This window comes from Mixophyes fleayi, chromosome 4, assembly GCF_038048845.1.
Source record: "Mixophyes fleayi isolate aMixFle1 chromosome 4, aMixFle1.hap1, whole genome shotgun sequence".
Classification (NCBI taxonomy): Eukaryota; Metazoa; Chordata; class Amphibia; order Anura; family Limnodynastidae; genus Mixophyes; species Mixophyes fleayi.
In genome coordinates, this window is record NC_134405.1 from 135867217 (window position 1) to 135889064 (window position 21848).

The following is a 21848-nucleotide window of genomic DNA, read 5'->3' on the forward strand; positions in this document are numbered from 1 at the left end:
AGTGCAGCCGGGCGCATGCGCTGATCCTTCCCCAGTCTGTGGGCTCATTAATGTGCAATTGTTCAAATTGAACCTGGCCTGTGTGTAATTGCAGGGCTGAGCCCTGATTGGTTGGTCTGAGTATTTTAGGCAGGGAGAGCTTACCCTCCCTGCCGGTTATAGCGCTTCTGACCCAGTTTTGCTAACCTGCTCCTGTCTGTCTGTTGGACCCTGTCCTGTGGATACTCTGCCTGTTGGATTTCCTGTTGTGACCTTCTGCCTGGACTCTGCCTGTTTTTCCCGTGACCCTGACCATTTGGCCTGTACCTTGGACTCGGCTACCTTGCCTGTGACCCTGACCCTTGGCGTGTTTACTGTCTACTCTGCTTGCTTGTGACCCTTGACCTCGGCTACTGTCTGACCATCCGCTGCCTCCTATTTAGCCTCCTGGCCCTCCGTTACGGGCTTGCATTACTAACTCACACTACGCCTGGAGTTAAGTCCTGGGGGCATCTGAGTACCGGTGAGCATATAAAGCTCTAAGGCAAAGGCGGCTGCTATAGGTGAAGACCTCCGCCATCTTGTTCTGTGAGTTGGTGATCAGACCGTCAGCCTAACAACCATTGGTGTTTGTTGATAATCCTAATGAAAAAGTTATCTTGGATGGTCACAGTTTTATTACCTTTACCAGAACTTTCTGAACTAGCATTAGCACCACTGTGCTCTATGTAACGAGAATAGGTTTGTCCAAACAGTGTTTGAGAAAAAGAGAAACCAGGAAAATATTCATGCCAGGGTTGCTTAAAGTGAGTCTTCCAGTGGTAGACTGAGGGATCAGCTCTGTCCCTTGTCTCTGTCCATGCCACGGCATCTACACCTCTCTTCTTCTTGTGTCTACAATGGTTCTTTCTTTTGGGGCAAGAAATAGGTCAGTCTTAATTGCCTCAGGAGTATCTCCAGATGACTTTTCTGGACTGGCCTTCTTACAGTGAGAAGCGTGGACTTGTGTGTCCCTTTTGGCAACATTAATTGGTGTGGAGGCAGTGAACAACACTTCATATGGCCCATCCCACCAGTCAGTAAGTGCTCCTGAGTGATAGAAGTTCATGATCATGACAAAATCACCTGGCTTAAATTCATGTCAATTGTCAGAATGCATTTCAAGTGATGTGTCAACTGTTTCTGTAGTTTCCTTAGTAGATTACTTATTTGTATGAGATATTTAACAGTCATTCCATTGTTGTAATTTAAAGTCATCGTCATCAACATTTATTTATATAGCGCCAGCAGATTCCGTAGTGCTTTACAATTGGGAACAAACAGTAATAAAACAATACTGGGTAATACAGACAGATAAGTAAGAGGGCCCTGCTGACAAGCTTACAATCTATGGAATCTTTTGTAGTTATCAAAACATTAGGTTATTTCCCCAAAAAGTATTTAAAAAAGTATTTAAACATGTTAGAGGTTAAGTGGGGCCCTGGGGATTGTTCTGATGCAGTGTAATTCTAAAGGTAAAGCCTCTGGCCATGCCAGACCCGTTTCACTCATCACTTTGCTTAGTTTATTTTTAATTGTGCCATTAAAACTTTCTATATTCCCACTTGCCTGTGGGTAGTAGGGTGTGCATTTTTTTTTACTTTGAATACCCATCAGATCACACATGATTTTTAAATACCTACTCTGAAAAGTGTGTAAAAGTTGCAGTACAGCTTGCTTGCTGGATAAGTCTCAATCCAAATAGAAAAGACATCGACACATACCAATACATGTTGGAAATGCCTATATTTGGGTAACTGTATCTTCATTGTCTGAAGTGGGCTTTCTGCAGGAGGGATATGGGATGGCTCTGTCGGTATAATCTTTTCTGGATTCATTCTCACACATGTAAGGCTTGAAACAGCTTTCTTACCTGCATGAGAGGAGAAGCCTGGCGCTAATCAGTATGCAACCTGCACATACTATTCTTTCCCAAGTGAGTTAGACCATGTGTAGCTTCTTCTACAGCCGGCATGTAAGTCTTGGGTGCCACTGGTCTACCTTGTCCATCTTTCCACAACCCATCTGGGTCTTGTCCACATTCCTTCAACTTCCATTCAGCCTGTTCCTTTTGGATTTCCATTAGATTCTGTTTATTTACCATTTCAAAACGCACCAGACCATCAGGCTTCAATGGCTGCCTCTGCTTGTTTTGCTGCTCTCTTGTTGCCTTGTAAAATTGGATCTGTGCTGCTTGTAGGTGCTTGGCACTTAATAACTGCTATCTTTCTGGGTAATTGGAATGCATTTAATAACTGATGTACTTGTTTAGAATGCTCTATACGAGTGCCTGCTGCCATTTGGCCACAGGGTGCTAAAAGCTTGTGCTGAGTGTGATGACTCTAATGGACCTGTTTCAGTGGTTTCATTATCATTTATCACTGTATAGCCAGTGCATAGCTCCTTTGTGGTTGTCTGTGACAGCTACCATGTGTGTAGAGTGTTAAATCTGCATCATCAAAGCAAGTGTCTCTTATGTCTGTCCTTGCTGTGAGTGTTTGACTAATGTACTGGAGATAATCATGGGATAATCAGTGCATGTGCAGAAATCAAAAGAATAATATGTGTCATTTATTCTGCATTATCAGTGTTTTCTCTAGTACCCTCCACCCTCTGGTACTGTGCAGTATCATTAATGGGCATTAGTGTGGTGAAGTTCAATACCTTGTATTTCTGTTAAATGCAACAAACACTTTGGGCAAGATTTACTAACCTGCGGGTTTGAAAAAGTGGGGATGTTGCCTATAGCAACCAATCAGACTCTAGCTTTCATTTATTTAGTACCTTCTACAAAATGACAGCTAGACTCTGATTGGTTGCTATAGGCAACATCCCCACTTTTTCAAACCCGCAGCTTAGTAAATCTAGCCCTTTGAAACCTACACAGAAATGTAAATCAAATTTATATTTGATTTTATAATATGTTTATATTTGACACAAGCTATAAGGCCTATACTTGCTCTGTAACTAAGTTTAACGTGAAGTATTTTCAACCCATAAATTCCATTCTTGTTTTTTCATTCCTTGGATGAATTCCTTCTGGACTAGGATTCTTTTCCTCAGTTATATTGCACCAATATTGAGCTGTTATCTTTGTTGACATGTATAATTTCTATTTGTCCATGGTGATAGTATCATGTATGGCTTAGCAGGGTAAAATGTGCTAAACAGTACTAAAGAACAAAACACAAAAGCAGAAATGAAAGATTGTAAGGATATCATTAAAATGTAATGTTACTGATACTACCAGTGCTAATGTGCTGCAGTTACAATATTGCTTAAAAATGGAATGTGTTATATTGCTGAAAGTTTCAGCCACTTTACAGTTGTAAAATGCTATTCACTTTTTTGTTTCCAACTTTAACAGACATGGAAATGTCAGAGAACAATACACCTGGAATTTCAAATGAAGCTTTTACTGCAGGGGTAAGCGTTCTGGACATCTGCACTGTATACTTATTTTTCATATAGGTTTTACTTGTCAATGATAATAGGAAGAATGAAATGTTTTGCAAAGCACAAACGTTTGTAGACGAAAAATATAATCCTGTTTTTCTACTAAAAATGACACAAAATGCATCAGAAATGCACATGCATTGTTATGCACTGTTCATGCATTGATCCATCCATACATAAGCTTCGTTACACATAGACGTCATATACATGAAAGACTAAGTAATTGGCACTCAGAACCCATTGTAATGCTCTAAAAACATGTCTCTACCATGCAGGGGCTGTGTAGGCTCTAGGGAAGATGTATTAAGATGGGTTGACAAGCTTGTTGTTGAAAACTTTGGTACAGATACTTTTATAGTTAGTTTTAGTGCATGAAGACCTAAATGAAATACTAAACTACTATTCCTCTGAAAGTTTTAATATTTTATTTTAATGTTCTCTTGCATTCAGTAGAATTGGTTTTCTGGCTACAGGTATGTACTTACAGTATAACATCTGTCTTCTTGGGTTCATGATCCGTCTGGAATTTGTTAAGCCTGCAATATGTCAAGTCACAAATGATGTTGCTGTGTTCACCTTTCATTGACCACAGCGCAAGGTAATACGCCAGAAGTTAACCAGCATGTGAATACATACCTTATGCGTAGCTACGAAAGTGATTGGGTGGGTGATTTATGAACCACAAACATTGTGACAATGAACTGCAAATGCAGTTTTTTCTACTTTTGTGGCTTTATGTGATCATGTGTCAAGATGGCATTGACAAATGCTTGGGAGACGATGAACAGATCAAGATCTCCCTTGATGAATGCAGAAGTGTGCTGGATTCTGCACCCTAATGCAACATTTAAATTTCTTGTTGCGGGCTGAGATATTTTAAGGACTTTCAAGGAGTGAAAACAATTTGAGGATTTTTGGTTATTTAAGCCTTTTTATCTCCATAAAATGACTTGATATTTATACTTCGTCTGAGGTGGCAGTCCTGGGCATCAGCCATTATATTCTGTGACATGCATTTAGCTATAGTTATGTGTGTTTTATGACGCATGAAATTAAATCTTGATGCTATTTATTATGATGAATTAATTAAAACAAGTCTATAATAAACTGTACTATTTAAGAAAAAGGGAAAAGTTATAATTAAGGAGGTGGCCTAAAAGTGTTAGTAGACATGACTATGAAGTAATGATTTTACTTTTGCCCATTTCTGGGACGGACCACAAACGATCACACCGCCTCCATGGATGGACTTCAGAACACATACTGGGAGTTTGCACACTGTAGACAAAAGCACCAAAAGTCTTGTTGTCTTGTTTGCGTCTTATTGCATATTTTTCTGGTTTGTAAAATCCTTTGTGAATTAGTAAGGATTATGTTATTTTACCAAATTTAAATTTGTGTATACCAGCAGACAGAATATATTTTATTGTACTCAGTCAATATGCCTTGATTATATTTTTAAGGAGGACAGTTACGAGAAACCAGATTTGTATGATGATGTTGGAGTTAACAGCAAACAAAGTGAAACGAAGGCAAATTTTTTAAGGTGGGTAATTAAGATAATTCAAGTAACTTTTGGCAGAGATATGCATGTTTGAGAAAGATCCATACTTTAACAGAACCTATGGGTTTTTGAATGTGTTTTCTAAACGTCATCACATGTTATCTGCTGCTTAAAAATAAACATATTTGACAATCAAACACTGTGGGCTCATTTATAGTTGGATGTGAAGTTTTTTATTTAGTAAAATAAGAATTTTCATACAGTAAATGTGCACCAAAAATGTGTATTCGTATGTCTATCAACTTTAAATAAATATGTTGCACCCTCCAATGATTGGCGGGGTTCTTCCAATACTTATTATGGGAAAGAACAAAAAACACAGTGGTGCACTGGTTGTGGTAAGTATTATGATTAAGCAAAAGCTATAGTTTGTCGAATCTAAATCGGATTGTTCACCTGTAAGCAGGGCCGCCATCAGGGGGGTACGGGGGGTACTGTTAAAAAGTGGGAGGCACATATAGAAACCGTTGTAATTCCTACACCGTTCACCTGATTTGGATGTAAATTCCCTCAAATTAAAGCTGAAAGTCTTCAGTTAAAGTACATCTTGTTTGTTTCATTTCAAATCCATTGTGCTGGTATACAGAGCCCAAAATATGAGAATTGTGTCGATGTCCCAATATTTATGGACCTGACTGTATATAGCACAAAATCACATATTACAGAAAACTATGCCCCAAAAGGTTTTACCCACTCATGCTTTCTTTACACAGATCTTGCTACATTCTCTCATTTTCACACAGGAATACTCCCCAGGGGGGAGTTGGTTTATCTCTTGTTCTGCCATAGTCAAGGTCATGGGCATAGTTTCTTGCAAACAATGAATTACTCCTACAAGCTTGCAGTATCTAATCTGTCTTTAAGCTATAAAATAACAAAATGGCTATAAGTCAACAAGATGGCGTCAGCTTAGCAAAATCACATTTCTCAAGTTCTAGCGTTCCACTGCAAGCAGCCTAGCAAGTATATATAGACCCCACTAAGTCCAGAAATATCAAACAACAGAAAAAATAATATATCTACTTGTGTAGTGAACATAGGGGAATTACAGTGATAAGGATTAACCAATAACATAATTATTAAGAATAAGGCCAAATCATAAATGTAATGTAAATATTGTGTATCAAATGAAGCCATTTATAATTTGTTTTTCTCTGTAAGTTAAAGGCAAATGACTTCAAAGCAGAGTCCTGCTCTCAAATGGGCTGTGTTTATTCTGTGGCTCTGCACACCCCTGTGTTACTAGATACATTTGTCACCTTTAGGGAAGTGAACAGCTTCAAAGACGTCATGGGGTGAACTATATCCTGGCATAAGGAATGGTTTCTAGCACGTAGAGAGACTTTAGGGATGATGGCTTACTGCATCTTATATAGATAAATATAATTTAGTGTCCAGAATGCAACTTACAGTCAATATAATTAGTGATCAACCCCATATTCATAAATCACATGATGAATTGAAGCCCCTACATCAAATAAAGCTGTCTGTCAGGCAGAGAAGGTGAGGAAATCTGTATTAGCTCTGCTGATACACTGGACCTATGCTGTTTAGTATCTATAAATTCATAAATTTATGTTGGATTTATTGATAATATAATTGGGTCTGTTTGACACTCCACAGGAAAGTTAGGTCACATATTAGAATTGGGTATTAAAGCTGTCAATCTTTCAAGCAAATTTCCCTTGGTGCAGATTATACCACTTGTCTATAAATTATACTCTGAATTTTATCCATTTATTTTACATGTTTTGCTTATGTTATGTCATGTCAACTTTTATTAATAGTTTTTATAATCTGTAAGCATTGTACTTTTTTGTATATTAGATCTAAAAGTTAATAGTTACTTTCCTTATTGCTCTAAACAAATTCACTGCCTGTAGAAGAGATAGGAGATTGCTTAGCTGTGTTAACCCTTTAGATAACAGTGTGTGAAGTGTTAGCTATTTTAGCTACTAGAGCACAGAGGGTGTGCAATTGGAAAATTAAGTCATAGGTTTGCTACGAGCCTTATACGTAGCTGGAGGCAGTTGCGGAGAGGTGTGGAAGCAGGTGTCTATGTTGGGAAAGGGACCAGCTAAATCTGTAGCCTAAGAGAGAGGTGAGTGTGAAATTTAGGCTGGAATCCTGGGTTTTCCCTTACAGTAAGTTCCAAGTCACGAGTGCGCAGAGGGCAGTTTGTGACTGGTAATGGTAGTCTGGAGAGGTTTCCTGACAAAATAGAGTTGATATATTGTGTAACTGGTTGAATATACAATAAAATATTACATCAGGGAGTGGCTTGAGGTGGCTATCCCTGACAACTTGGGCGATCACATATACATCTAAGGTAAGTGGACAGTAGAAATCCTCCGAAACAGCACTTCTTTAATTGGATGTGTATCTCCCAAATAAACATTAGTAGATAAGGAACCAGTTTCTAAATAGGAACTCAAAACTACAGGAGAACATACAGTGTAGTATGTTAATCCTTTTGGTATCCTCCACCTAAAAGAAAGTATAGAATAAGGTAATGCATTAGAAAAAAAATTCGGTTTACAACTTGGATGTTGGGAGCGTCACATAGTTTTCTAGTTTGAAGTGATGTTTACACCCTTTTAAAAATTGGAACACCTGCTATTATAACACTTCCTTTCTATACTTTCTTTTGGGTGGAGGGTACCTAAATGATTAACATACCACACTTTATATTCTCCCTGTTGTTTTGAGTCCCTGTTTAAAAACTGGTTCCTCAACGACTAATGTTTATTTGGGAGGTACACATCCAATAAGGAAGTGCTGTATCTGAGGGTTTAGATGGTAAGTATTGTGACATTTAGTATTGTATTGGTCTTCCCTCTCTTATCGTGTTCATGTGGCATGTTCTGTTGGGGAGACATGGGCAGATTGGGGGTGTTAATAAACGTGAGAGACTCCTACCCCCCCTCCCCCACTCCCACAATAAGACCTGATTTCACATGTCAATAGGATGCCTTTTGCACTGTCCAGGCACATTGTATGCAAGAAAGTGCATTTCTAGATACTTTTATACTACTGTAATAAAAGCATGCAAATGTATGATAGTGACACATTTAATAAGGACTGTCCTGATGTCCCCTCACTTTGTGATTTATGTAAGACATAAATAAGGCACAGTATTTTAGGGGAAAACCTCAGTTAAAATGAATGAAGGTGGTGGTCCTAAAGTGGTAGTGGGTTGCACTGTCAGTGATTTTTTTATGCTTTTACCACCAGGGACGGATCTAGACTGTTTTTTAGGGGGGGTGGGATATTTAACATAGCCCCCCCTTAACTCTGATTGGTGGGCCTCGCCCCCTCCTTTGCTTTAATCAGACCTGGTGACTGAGAACCAGGCAGTGGATGCTTCCCGGCTGCTCTGATTGTGTATACAACATAATAGGAGTTGCAGGGCAGGATCCTCTGCCTGCCTCTCGACCACTATGCTAATGTATGTAGAGTGTTGCTAGGGGGCCGCCACCTCGGGATCCGCCACTGTCCACCATGCACCTTCCAGTTGGACTTGCAACAGGTTGTACAGTGCGTTTTTATGGGTGCAGTTCAAAAAAATGGAATGTGACCCCTATTTTAGGCAAGTCAGAAAATGAGACACTTCTGAAAATGAAATGTGCTGCACGTCTGCATATTTATTGTAGTGTTCCACCAAGCCGTTTTCAAATACTCTTACATCAAAATAATGAACTCTCCAATGGTTCTGCCTAGTATATCCTCTAAACTTGTAGTTTTCCTCCAGTATGGAACCATATAAACTAATACAGTCATTTATGCTTGCATCCACCCACATCCCAATAATTACAACTTATATACTTGACAGAGTTTTATTCTTTCAATTTCTAATTTCACATCAGGCAACAATCTTTTCAGTTTTGCCCACACTACATACATATCTACGGGAGTTGTGCCTGTGGTGTATCAACTGTTGTAAACATTGTTCATTAAATACTGTAAAGGTCAATTTCTAACCACGAAATATGCAAAAGAGCAATTCATGCACTCACGGGTTAGGGAAGTCTTTGCCCCTCAGTGCCCAACGGAAGCCTATGTTGTCTAATGAATGATCTGGATCTGATCATGTTACAAAACAGCACTTGCTTTACATTTTGCCTGCATTTTTGCAGCTTCATAAATGATACTTTTTGTCCCTTATAGGCTGTAGAGGTATAATTAACAAGAGCAGAACATTTGTAGACGTGTGTTTTATCTGCTATAAAAGCAGTCCAGTAGCATCCAAGAACCTTTAAGGGCAGAGCCAGCTGAATTATTACATTAAATTTGTAATTCAACAATACTTTAGACAACACATAATGCTTTCCTACAAACAAGACAAAAGCACCCCACTAAAATATAAACCTGACTGTTTAATAGAAGCTCATCTGTCGCCAATTTGGTGTTAAGTTAATTCTCTCTTTTACATCTGATCCTAGCAAAGTAGCCAAACCATTTGATGAAGTTGCAAAGTACAGCAAGAAGCATTCTCGTATTCTGAAATACATTGCCATTGGAGTCCTTTGCGCAGGTAATCTCTTCCTATAACGTCGGTATAGTTTACGGTATAGGTGTACTGTACAAGACACTAAGTGCCTCATTATGTCTGCTTAACATCACACCTCTAACCAGGATGATAAGGTAAAGTTTATTTATTTAATCCATTTCTTCTACAAATGATGGAGTTAGTGTGTTAAGCTTTTCCAATTGGAATATACTGCAGGTTACAAAATAACCCTTTATCACCTTGCTTTGCCCTTGCCGTCTTATTGTCAAATATCCAAAATCAATTGTACAAGACTATTCAGAAGAGAGAATGGGAGATCAGTCATTGCAAAATCCAAAATGTGGCCCTTGGGAGGATAGCTCAGAACTTAGTAAGAGAAAATGCATTTCTAAAAGTATAAAAAAGTGCCTTTGTTGGAATAGGTGGTGATCTAATTGGGGAATCAGCAAGTCCAGTCATATGTACTGTACACTTTTTAAAAATAAAGTTGATCTAGAGAATGGCTGTAGTACCAGCAATGTCATTGTAATCTCCAACAAGGAGTCAGAATGACTGGACTCCTCCATCCCATATGCTGTGGTCTTAGTTATAGGATCAATGTGCAACAAAGGACAGACAAATGTCATATTAATGTGAATATAAAGGACAATCTACACTTTTTAAAACTAGTACATATGAAATTTGTTCATGAATTGCTCAGTTAAGGAATTGATTAGGGAATCTTCTGTTAAGGAGTTGTTTAGGGCAGCAGGTTGTTTTGGCTATTAATATGTAGTGCTTGTTTTACCAACACCAATGTATGAAACATAAATGAATTATTCTATAAGTAACTGCTAGGGAATTTCAGAATTGGTTCTTTTAATATATTTGCTATATATTAATTGGAGTATTGCTAATATTTTTCTTCTACAAGCGGTGGCTGAGCGTAATTGTTTCTATTTGTTTTACTTTCAATAATTAACTTTTTTTTTTTTTTTAAAAATAAGTTTTTATTGAGATTTAACAACAAATACAGGTTATATAAATGTACTTTCAGCAATATTCGTTTTGGATGGCGGGTGATAAAGAGGTTATAACATCAAAACAACATAACTCTAAGTCAAAAAAGAATTGAATGTATCAATGAGAATATACCTTTCCCAGCCATGGAAGGAGGGTATTGTTAACCTGGCACAAAGACAGACAGGGGGGAGAGGACACAGAGGAAACAAAAAGGAAGAATGGGGGATGACATGATGTAAGTCTTCAAAGTAAAAGGTCTACAACATACATAGCGTAGGTATATGACAAAGCCTAATCCAACAATCAGAAGCGTTTGATACAACCTTGTACCTAAAGATAGATGGATCAGGTGGATGAACCCAAGGCCGCAAACTCTGGTGAATCTATAAATTTTACCCAAGGTCCCCATATAGTATAATATGTTACAAAAGAGTCTTTATCTGACAAATATAATTCGTCCATGGACCTGTAATATTCTAATCTCCTAATCCAGTCCCGGATATTTGGTGGCGTGGTTGTTTTCCATCTCACAGGTATGACTGCCTTGGCGGCTGATATCACAAATTTTAATAGAGATTTTTTAAAGCAGGAAATAGGCATATCTACTTTATTGAGGAGCCAATACTCCGGGGTGTCGGGAATAGCTTGTCCAAGCAACTTCCGTGTGATGTCTATAACCTGCGACCAATAGGGTCGTAATATGGGACAGTCCCACCAGATATGTAATAAGGTACCTGATCCCAACCCACACCTCCAGCAGACACTAGACAGTCCGCGAAACATTTTTGCAAGATGTACCGGGCATCTGTACCACCTGGTGAGAACCTTAAAGTGGGTCTCTAATATTGAGACATTAGGTGAGCAAGCATGGATTGCTTGGAAAATTTTCGACCAATCAGTCTCTCTTAATTCTATTCCTAGATCCCTTTCCCACTCCAAGAGAAATGTCGGGGGAGATCTAAAGCGGAACTCGATTAAGAGTTTGTAAATACTCGATAAGGAGTGTGGGGTGTGATGCGGTCTGCTACAGAGGGATTCAAAGACTGTCAAATTCCTATTAATATCCTGTTTTGAGAGACTAGAAGCGAGAAAATGTTTAAGCTGAAGATATCGCCAGATCTCTATATTCGGTAGTTTCCACTTAGATTGAATCTCTGCAAATGAGAGGACCCTAGTAGCTCCCACCAACTGGCCGACACGATGGATCCCTGCCCGTGACCACAGGTTAAACGCTAATGGAGTAGTTCCTGGGGGGAATTTAGGATTATTAAACAATGGCGTTAGTGGAGATATTAAAGATGAAATATGAGTAAGAGTTCTTAACTTAGACCATTTAATAAGAGTGGGTCCTAGGGTAGGGTGGGAGACCCTGGGCAACTTGGATAACCAAATTACTGTCTTACTAGAAGAGTCGAGATATGATGATTCGATCGCTACCCACTGTTTCCCTCCCTTCTGGACTGACATCTCCATTATTCTAGTTAAGATAGCAGCATCATAGTACGAGGGAATATGGGGAAGCTGGAGACCCCCCAAGTGTCTTCGTCTAAATAATGTATCGTGCTTGAATCTTGGGCGCCTCCCACTCCACACAAAGTCCCGCACCAGACGCTGGATGCCCTGAAACCAGGAGTCGGGAATTAAGATAGGTAACGTCTGTATAAGGTAGAGAAGTCGGGGTAGGACATTCATTTTTATAATGTTAACCCTGCCTATCCATGCGAAATTCTTGCTCTGCCACTCTCTCAAGTCAGCCCGGAGATTCCCAAGAAGTGGTTTAAAGTTGAGGTCGTATAGGCGTGAGAGATCGTTAGAAAGTACAACACCTAAATATTTCAATTGGGTGGGATGCCAAATAAAAGGAAATGCACATTTTAAACCCTCCACCACGGGGGCCGGGGTATTAATGTTCAGAGCTACTGACTTGCCATAATTAATTTTGAAGTTAGATAGAAAGCTAAACCTTCGGAATTCCTTAACTAAGTTAGGTAGGGAAACAACCGGATTGGTAATAACGGCCAAAAGGTCGTCCGCGAATAAAGCGAGTTTATGTTCTCTCTCACCCACCTGGACACCGGATATATTCGGATTGGCCCTGATTGCCCTTGCCAACGCCTCCATGCATAGCACAAATATGAGTGGAGACAGCGGACACCCCTGCCTAGTGCCATTATTGATCATCACCGAATCCGACAGATCGCCGTTAATTTTAATTCTAGCCCTGGGTTGTCGATAAAGTGCTAAGATTCTATGTAGTCCCAATGGGCCTAATCCAAGATGCTCCAGGAGCCCTCTCATAAACGGCCAACTCACACGGTCAAAGGCCTTTTCAGCGTCTGTAGACAAGAGCATTGAAGCCGTTGTTGAGCATGAGGCTGAGTAAATCAAATCTATCACCTTGGTGGTGTTGTCCCGTGCCTCGCGATCCGGAACAAAGCCCACCTGATCTGAGTGAATCAGATCTGGGAGTAGGTATTTTAATCTTTTTGCAATAAGTTTTGCGTACAACTTAACGTCTACGTTCAGCAAGGAAATAGGCCTATAGCTTGCACATTGAGAGGGGTCCTTTCCTTCTTTGGGGATCACCGTTATATGGGCTTCCAAACTCTGTGGGGAGAAAGCGGATTCGTTGGAGATCGCATTAAAGGCCGGTACCATCAGGGGTATCAACTTATGTTTAAAGGTCTTATAGTATGCAATGGAAAAGCCATCAGGGCCCGGACTTTTACCCGAAGGTGTTGATTTAATTACCTCCCTCAACTCCCCTTCAGTGAAAGGTTGTTCCAGTTTATCCCTATCTGATCTTGAGAGAGTGGGAAAACTGATCTCCTTTAAATATGCCGCAATCTGAGCTGAGCGTGTGGCATCTATAGGGTCAAGTTCTTGAGTTTCGAGATTATATAGTTTGGTGTAGTATGTGTGAAATGCACCCGCTATGTCACCGGTTAATTTGCACTCCCGATCATTGTTGTCCTTAATCATGGCAATGTAGGCCTTAGCTCGCTGTTTACGCAGAGCCCTTGCTAACATTGTTCCCGGTCTGTTATAATTAACTTTTTTTAAATTAAGCCACGTTCATTAAGTCTTAGCAGTATCCATAAAAGATGGGAACATAAGCAAGCATGTTGATGAGAAAGGTGAGTGGGTTGGCTAGTCACAAGTGTTTACTTTCGTTATTAGCATTTAGCAAGCCATACATTTTCTGTAACATTTTCAGGAACAAACTTAAAATTCAAAGTGAATCAATCTATTCATTCCCATTACAGCGACAACTTAGGTTAGCTATGGGTTCCTCTGATGTAAGTCAGCAGGCAGTAAGCAGTGACATGATTACTAATAAAGTATTTCCTGTGCAAATAGAGCTATACTTCCTACCTTTTCTTCCGACTCTTCCACTTCATTCCCCTTCCCTTATCCTTATCCTCCGTTCCTCCTTCTCTCCCCCGTGTCTCTCTGTCAGTCTACCCCACCCCTTAGATTGTACGCTCCTTTGAGCAGGGTCTTCTCTCCTCCTGTCTCCACCACTTCCCCCGTCCCCTCTCGATCCCTCCTCTTCCCCTTGCGGGTCTCCCTCTTTTCCGTGCCCTCCTTCCTAGGTGCCGCTGTTGGCGGACCTACCCCTCTCCCCTCCCCCACCTCTCTAGCTGTGCCCTGAGCTCACTGAGTTACTGTGATTACTGTTCTGTGCTGTCTCACCTCGTATTGTAATTTTGTTCGTCCCTGTAAGGCGCTACGGACACCTAGTGGCGCCCTATAAATAAAAATTAATAATAATAATAATAATAATTTTACATAAAGTCAGTGCAGTTCACCAACTAGAAAAACCTTGACATTAAGAAATTCTCACCTTCACCCTAACATGCACCCAATACCTACTCTGTTCCTTCCTGTCTGATATATCCATAACAGGACATGCCCAATATTGGTAAAAACTGCTTATATCACAAGACTTACCTGCAGGTCACACACACAACCCTATGAATGTGTTGTCATACTGAAACCCTGCATAGCTGGGCTGTATAGGTAACCAGAACCTGTCTTTGGTAAATTTGAAATATCTTCTATTTAAATTAAATTTCTGGTCCATGAAACATTATGCTATACTCTCTTCTCATCTTGAAGGGCAAGAAAGGAGCTCAGGTATGAGCCCTCTGTATAATACTGCTGTGTGCATCCTGTCTGTGTTTGTTCCTGTGGTATTGCAGATTTTTGTGTGGAGAAACCCTTGGTTGTTTTGCACAATGTATCAAGAGGAGATACAGGTGTGGGTTCTACTAATAGAATGATGGGTTTTTATGAACTTTGCTATAGAAATCAGTACTCAGCCATGGCTTACATTGTGGCGCTGCGTGTGCATTTAAACAAAGCACACTGATATGCACTGAATAATAAATGTGATATTATATTTAAGTGTCCAATTTTGAAACTTAAAATCAGTACATTTGTCTTCTACTGTCTAGAACTCAGGATCAAATTAATAATTTTGGAGAAAAAAGGAAAGAGATCAAACTAATTAAGATGGTGGTCTAAATTTGCATGAATTGTACTTTTTTGAGGTGATGTTTGAGGGAAATATGCAGGGAAATATACCTAGTTGATGCATAGTGTGGGAATATAGCACAGATGCACATAGAAAATAAGCTGTGATGATGCAGTCTTTAGCGTCAGATGCATCTCAGCGGCTTCAGTTTTACACATATCAAATAAGCCTTTGCTTTTTAATTTCTGCTTCATCAATCAAATATCAATTTTGTGCTTGGTCTTTAATGCACAGTTTATGTACAGTCTAATTACAATCCAACCAACCCCTGGCGAAATGTGTTGAATTCATAGTAACTAATCATACACTCATTTTGTTTTCCAGGCTATGCTGCCTTTTTTATTGCAGCTTGTGTACTGAATTTTAAACGTGCTTTGGCGCTGGTGGTAATAACTTGTGTGGTCATTTTCTTCCTGGTCTATGACCTACTGGTAAAACTGTACGGCAAACATGTTAAACGTTTTCTGAAAAGATTCAGCCCATGCTTGAAAAAGAACAAAGTATGGATGAAATGGTGAGTTACTTTAGCACAGAAATGTCATTTGTGTCCAGTGTAATTGAACAAAGATATAGCAGGATGAAAATAATATATTAATTAACTTATTATTGTTAGAACTCCAAAGTTGAAAATGTAATGCTAAAAATGCACTTGAATTTAAGTGTACCTGTCAAGTATTATTTAATTTCTTACCTCCATTTGCACAACATATGGCAGACGGCAGTTAGAGTAAGCTGCACGTCAACTAAGCTCTATGCCCTACCTTCCACTTTTCCTTATTCTCAAAAATATAAAGCGTTGGGTATTCATGGACACTTTTGGCAAATGTCACAATTGCGCTGAGGATTGACATCACACCAAAAACAAGGCTGTTTTAGATTCTACTGAACTGCGATCTCTGTTCAGCTGCTGGACCTGATGGAGCCACTAATCTCAACTGTGATATTGCTGTTGCCAACTCTGTTCAGCTGTTGGACCCACTGAACTCATCTGAGATTGCTGTTGCCATCTCTATTTGGCTACACCCAACTGCCAGCATCCTGGATATTGTTGTGTCAGAACTGCAGAACCTGCATATTCTATTAACCCTAGCCAGGGGCTGGTAAAGTAGTCTTCACCGCCTCCATTGACATGTACTATTTGGATCAATTGTTCCTTCCCACTCTCTCATTACCTACCACTGCTAATACACATTCATTCACATCACTTATATCACGCCACCATGCATCTACTCAATTTACACGGTCTTTCTTCTATTTTCTACATTTCTCTCCAAAACTCCTCTTTTCTCTCCAGCATCTTATTATATCCCCTTCACAACTTCCACCTCGCTAGTCTGCACACATGAGCTGTTTTTTTTGTGTTTCCTGCACACACTGCACTCACCGACCTAAATACACAGACATAAACCTCACATCCACAAATACTTTTTCACACTCAGCTCCATCTCATGGCTGCTGGTGACATCTGAATTCTGATTCAGACAATCTAGCTGCTGAAACTCCTTTGTCTTATAGTGCTATGGTTAAAGCGATAAGGGAAACTATGGAACCTCTAATGCAAACACAAGCTACAAAATTTACAGAAGCTATTAAAGAATTAGCAGACCAGATAGCAACAACGAATAAACAGGTCAACATCAATGAGCAACAAATTGGCGAACAAATGCAAGAAGTATCTTCCTTAACGCAACAAGTTCCTGTATTGCGCAAAGAACACAAGCAAATGCTTAATAAAATTGATGACCTTGAAAAAAGATCAAGGTGTAATAATTTACGATTGGTAAGGCTACCGGAAACCATTAAAGAGTCAGCCATGATTCGATTCCTTAAAGATGACCTGCCAGCAATACTTAAAATCACAGATGATGTGAGAGGCCTAGAAATAGAAAGAGCTCATCGCTTGGGCCCAACTAGGGACAATCTGGACAGGAAATCCCATACAGTCATCTTCAAATGCCTGAACTATGTTCACAAGATGCATTTTTGGCCTGCAGCAAAACAAGTGGGAAAGATCCTGTGGCAAGAATGATAGCTGATGTTGTTTCAAGACTATTCGTCTGATGTATCCAGAGAACATAAGGAAATGTCACCTGTCTGTACACGTTTAGTGAAGGAAGGAAAGAAGTTTGCTCTCATGTCCCCGGCAAAACTGTGTTTTGTTCAGTGGCAAAGACTTAAAATATTTCAACACTGCTGAAGATGCAAATGTCACGAATCACCCTACAAGTTGTTATCAGAACCTGTTGTTGACGAGAGCTTCACCTATAGCAACTCCCTTTCCCATAGAACCAGATATGTTCGCCGGTACTCAGTTGTCCCCAGGACTTATTCTCCAGTAGTGATAACTCAACTCAGGTAGGTAGGCACCACAGAGGACTTGACAGTGGGATGCTGAGCAGAGATACTCCTGGACCAGATAAAGCAGAAACACTGAGTTTGCAAAAGAATGCAGTACCAACCACCACCAGTATCACAGATTGGCAGTGTGGAGTAGAGGATGGTGTAGTACCAGCTGTGGCCTATGTGAGATGGAGCTAGAGAGCAGCACAGTGTCAGGGAAAATGCTGGAGCAAGATTGAGCAGTAAATCTGTACTGTGAAACACTGTTGACACAGGTGAGTCTGATGGAGTAAATAGCTGGCACCACGATCCTGCGGCAGAGAGGAGATCTCTCAGACGAAAAGGCAGAGTCGGAATCCAGGCAGAGGTCAGGGTCACGAACAAACAAGCAAGGTAGGTATCCAGGCAGAGATCACAACGGGTATCAATCAGGAAAAACAGGCAGACTATTCACAGAACCAGGAGCACAGAGAAGCAAGCATGTGAACGCTATAACCGGCAAAGGCAGAGTGAAGCTGACAGGTATTTAAACCAGTAGTAGCCAATCAGGGCAAGTGTCAGATAGAACTGCAGGTGAGAGGAGTTCAGGTGATGACACCCAAGTTGAAAACAACACTGCAGCAGCCAAAAAGAAAACAGCAGTTACCTGCTGTTCCTAACATTACCACCCCTTGGCGAGAGGTTAAGTAACTCCTTAATCTAGGCTTATCTGAAAACTTCTGATGAAAAGTTATTTTTAAGTCATTGGCATGCAAGACCCTGGCAGGTATCCTGGATCTTTTTTCAGAACCATACCCCTTCCAGTGAACCAAATAGTGGAGTTGGCGTTGAACCCATTTGGAATCAAGAATATTTTCAACCACATATTCCGTGTGACCATCCACTATCACTGGGGCAGGTTTGTTGGCTGTTTCCTGGGAATCCTCCGGGATGTAAAAGCTGACTTCAATAAGGATGCATGGAACGTACGGGATATCCTCAATGAGTTGGGCAGTTCCAACTGAAAAGCAACTAGATTAATCTTCCTGATGATCTTAAATGGACCAATGTATCGTGGTCCGAACTTAAAAGAAGGTTGGCGGAGCTTGATGTTCGTAGTGGAGAGCCATACTCTGTCCCCTTCCTTGAACTTACAAGGACGTCTGAAGCGGTCCTTATATAACTTGGCTCGTGACGCAGCTTACTTCAATGAGAAGTTTATCTTTTTCCATATTCTCTTCAGAGAACGAGTAATGTATCCGATTTCTTTTTGATGTCAGAAAATGAAACGGTTGTGGGATGTCTCCCATAAATGCAGAAAAATGGGGCATAACCAGAGGAAGGCAAATTCCGCCCATGGCAGGTATTCTACCCAGTTGTCGTGTAATTCAGAGATGTAGCATCTTAAATATTGTTTCAAAGACTGGTTTACCCTTTCCGTCTGTCCATTACTTTGCAGCTGATAGGCTGATGCAAAACAGTTGAATGTCAATGATTTCCAGAACTGGACCACAAATTGAGTTCCTCTGTCTGAGACAATATTACTGGGTATGCTCTGTAATCGGAAAACATTTTGAATGAACAGAAGAGCCAAAGCCTTAGCAGAAGGTAGCTTCGGTAAAGGAACAAAATGAGCCATATTACTAAAGTGATCAACTGTCACCCAAATGCAATTACACCCTTTAGATCAAGGCAAATCTGTGATAAAATCCATGGAAATGTGGGCCCATGGAACACTGGGCACGGATAAAGGCATCATCTGTCCCATGGGCAAATCTCTGGGTGTTTTCACCCTGGAACAAATTTCACAGGACTGTACAAAGTCTCCAAGGTCTTTCTTCGTAGAAGGCCATCAAACAGAACGAGAGAGTACTTTAGTAGTCTTACTGATACCTGGATGTCCAGATATTTTGCTGTCATGGACCTCAGACAAGACAGACTGTCTCAGACCAGCTGGCACAAACAACAACCTGGGAGGCATGGAGGCTGGTGCCTGATCCTGAACTGCCTGTAACTGGGTTGCCAAATCCAGAGTTAGCCCTTAAAAAATGGTTTGAGAAGGTATGATAGGAGTGTTATAAAGGGGATCCTCATGTTTCTGTAGAAAACTTCTGGATAAGGCATCAAATTCTTTGAACAGGGGCGATATGTGATCACAAAACTAAATCAAGAGAAGAAAAGAGCCCAGCGCGCCTGTCTGGGATTCAACCTCTTGGCAGTCTCAATGTATTGAAGATTTTTGTGATCCGGGTACACCATGATGGTATGCTTAGCGCCCTCCAACCAGTGTCTCCATTCTTCGAATGCCCATTTATTGGCCAGTAACTCATGATTTCCCACATCATAATTAATCTTTGCCACTGAAAATTTCTTAGAGAAGAATGCACAGGGGTATAACTTCTCATCGGAACTGGACACTTGTGACAGAACTGCCCCTGCAGGGAGACACTGTTCGGGCTCCCAGCACTGTCTCCAGCACTTGGAAGCGTGGAAGGCAGCTCAAATACCGCCTGGACCCGCCAGGTTCACATTGGACCACCAGGGATAAGTTTAACTCTTTTCATCAACACTTTAAAACATTTGCAAGCATTTTCAAATGCTATATGTTATACATAGGTACGTGCAGGGGATGAGAGGTGAGCCAAAAGGGAACCCAGTCACAAAGATTATTGAGGTTTCTCAGGCATCTGATTGGTGGACTTAGGAAACAGTGTATAGCACTAGGATAGAGAGCATTGGAGAAATAAAGCCCACTATAGTATCTCACAACATGCCAATTACATTGCATATACTCGATTTCTAATCCCAAAGAACCTGTTGGTCTGTATGATGTTGGTTAGCCGAAATTTTGTGTTTTTGTTACCATAGATCCTAACCTCAGGTCTTGCTGCACTAAGGTAATTTGCCTATAACAAGAAGACTCTATTCTTATCCAAGCAGTGACGGTTCAGCTATCTTTCCTGCCTTAATTCACAAATTGCAGCAACTGCTGGAATTTCTTATTTGATTACAACCTGACATTGTCATCATATGCAAAATAGTCTAACTGAAATTTGCTGTGCAGCCTGTGATAAACGGGGCTTGCCAACCTCACTGGATAAAGGCTTCAGTTGCTAAACTGTCCATGGACAACATGTAATGCATTCTCGAGTTCAGGGTCGATTTACATCATTAGGAAAAACCCTAGAAAGTGGTTAATGTTTACACAGATCTTCCATCTTTAGTTGTCATGTCAACATGCCGAATGAACATCAGAGTTTGCTCTTCATTTCACATTACAAAAATCCTAAAGCAGCAGTGGATTTGCTTATCCAAACATGGACTCACCTGTTGGCTTGTGTCTATTCCCCTCTGCTGTACGTTCACAAGAAGATGTGGAAGTTGGACCTGTAATTACTCTAGGAGAGCTGTGCTCACCAAAATAATATAGATAACAGTAGAAGGACCTTTCCATCTGTGCCCACATTCTCTAGCTTTAACAAAGTGAACTTATGTAGTGGTGCCCACAATGGTGTCAGCCCGCTCTTACACTTTGTCTCACAACCAATATAATGTTTATTCAAAAAGTTAAATGCCTCTCGATGTCTACCACCTGGAGACCTTGATGTATATTTACTAAACTGTGGGTTTGAAAAAGTGGAGAGGTTGTGTATAGCAACCAATCAGATTCTAGTTATCATTTATTTAGTACATTCTACAAAATGACAGCTACAATCTGATTGGTTGTTACCCACAGTTTAGTAAATATATCCCTTTAAGTTTGTCCAAGGCTTTTCATCAGGCCGTTTTTAAAACCTTGTATTCTATTTAACTGAATTTCCTTTACAGAAAGTTTGACTACTTAACTGAATCGTGCAATTTCATGAAGAAAATGAAAATCTATTATAAGAGCTTACATTTTTGATTTTCCATGAAAAAAGATTGTCCAATTTCTCTTTATAAGGAACTATTGCAAAATTGTAAACTAATAAGAAATGCATTACAGCCCAAAACATTTTGTTGGGTCACTATATAATATCACAAATGCAAAAGTGTATAAATCAGATTTTGCCATTAACTGTAACATGAAAAACATATCATACTTGTGTTTAGAATTCTGATGAACAATTGCTGGTGTCTGATCTTGCAAAATCAGACCAATGCCAGTGTCTGATAATGTCACAGCAGCTTAGAAGATGGCAGTCTCGCCTTTTAGCTTTGCATCACATAGTATTACAAAGCTTAAAGATGTGGAAAGAGCTTCGGTTCTCTGTAATTAAGTATCTAGCTAATACTTCACTTTTAACAGAGCTTTTGTGGATAGTCACATTGATAATTAACAATGTGTTTTACCTTTATGGTTTATATCTGAAAATGTTAATTTGGGAATTTAATGGTTCTTTGATCATTCACTTATATAAGTGTTATCTGATGGCAGTCTTTTGAGTATTCAGTTTAGC

At 40.0% G+C, this 21848-nt stretch overlaps 1 protein-coding gene across 1 annotated transcript in view; it reads left to right on the forward strand.

Annotated features, from left to right (window-relative positions):
* Positions 1–21848, forward strand: part of SLC28A1 (solute carrier family 28 member 1) — an 80474-nt gene that overhangs the window by 27286 nt on the left and 31340 nt on the right. Inside the window, exons 5-8 of the mRNA XM_075208406.1 lie at positions 3386–3444; positions 4938–5020; positions 9481–9572; positions 15415–15604. Coding sequence (XP_075064507.1) covers positions 3386–3444; positions 4938–5020; positions 9481–9572; positions 15415–15604 — 424 coding nt within the window. The remainder of the gene's footprint in view (positions 1–3385; positions 3445–4937; positions 5021–9480; positions 9573–15414; positions 15605–21848) is intronic.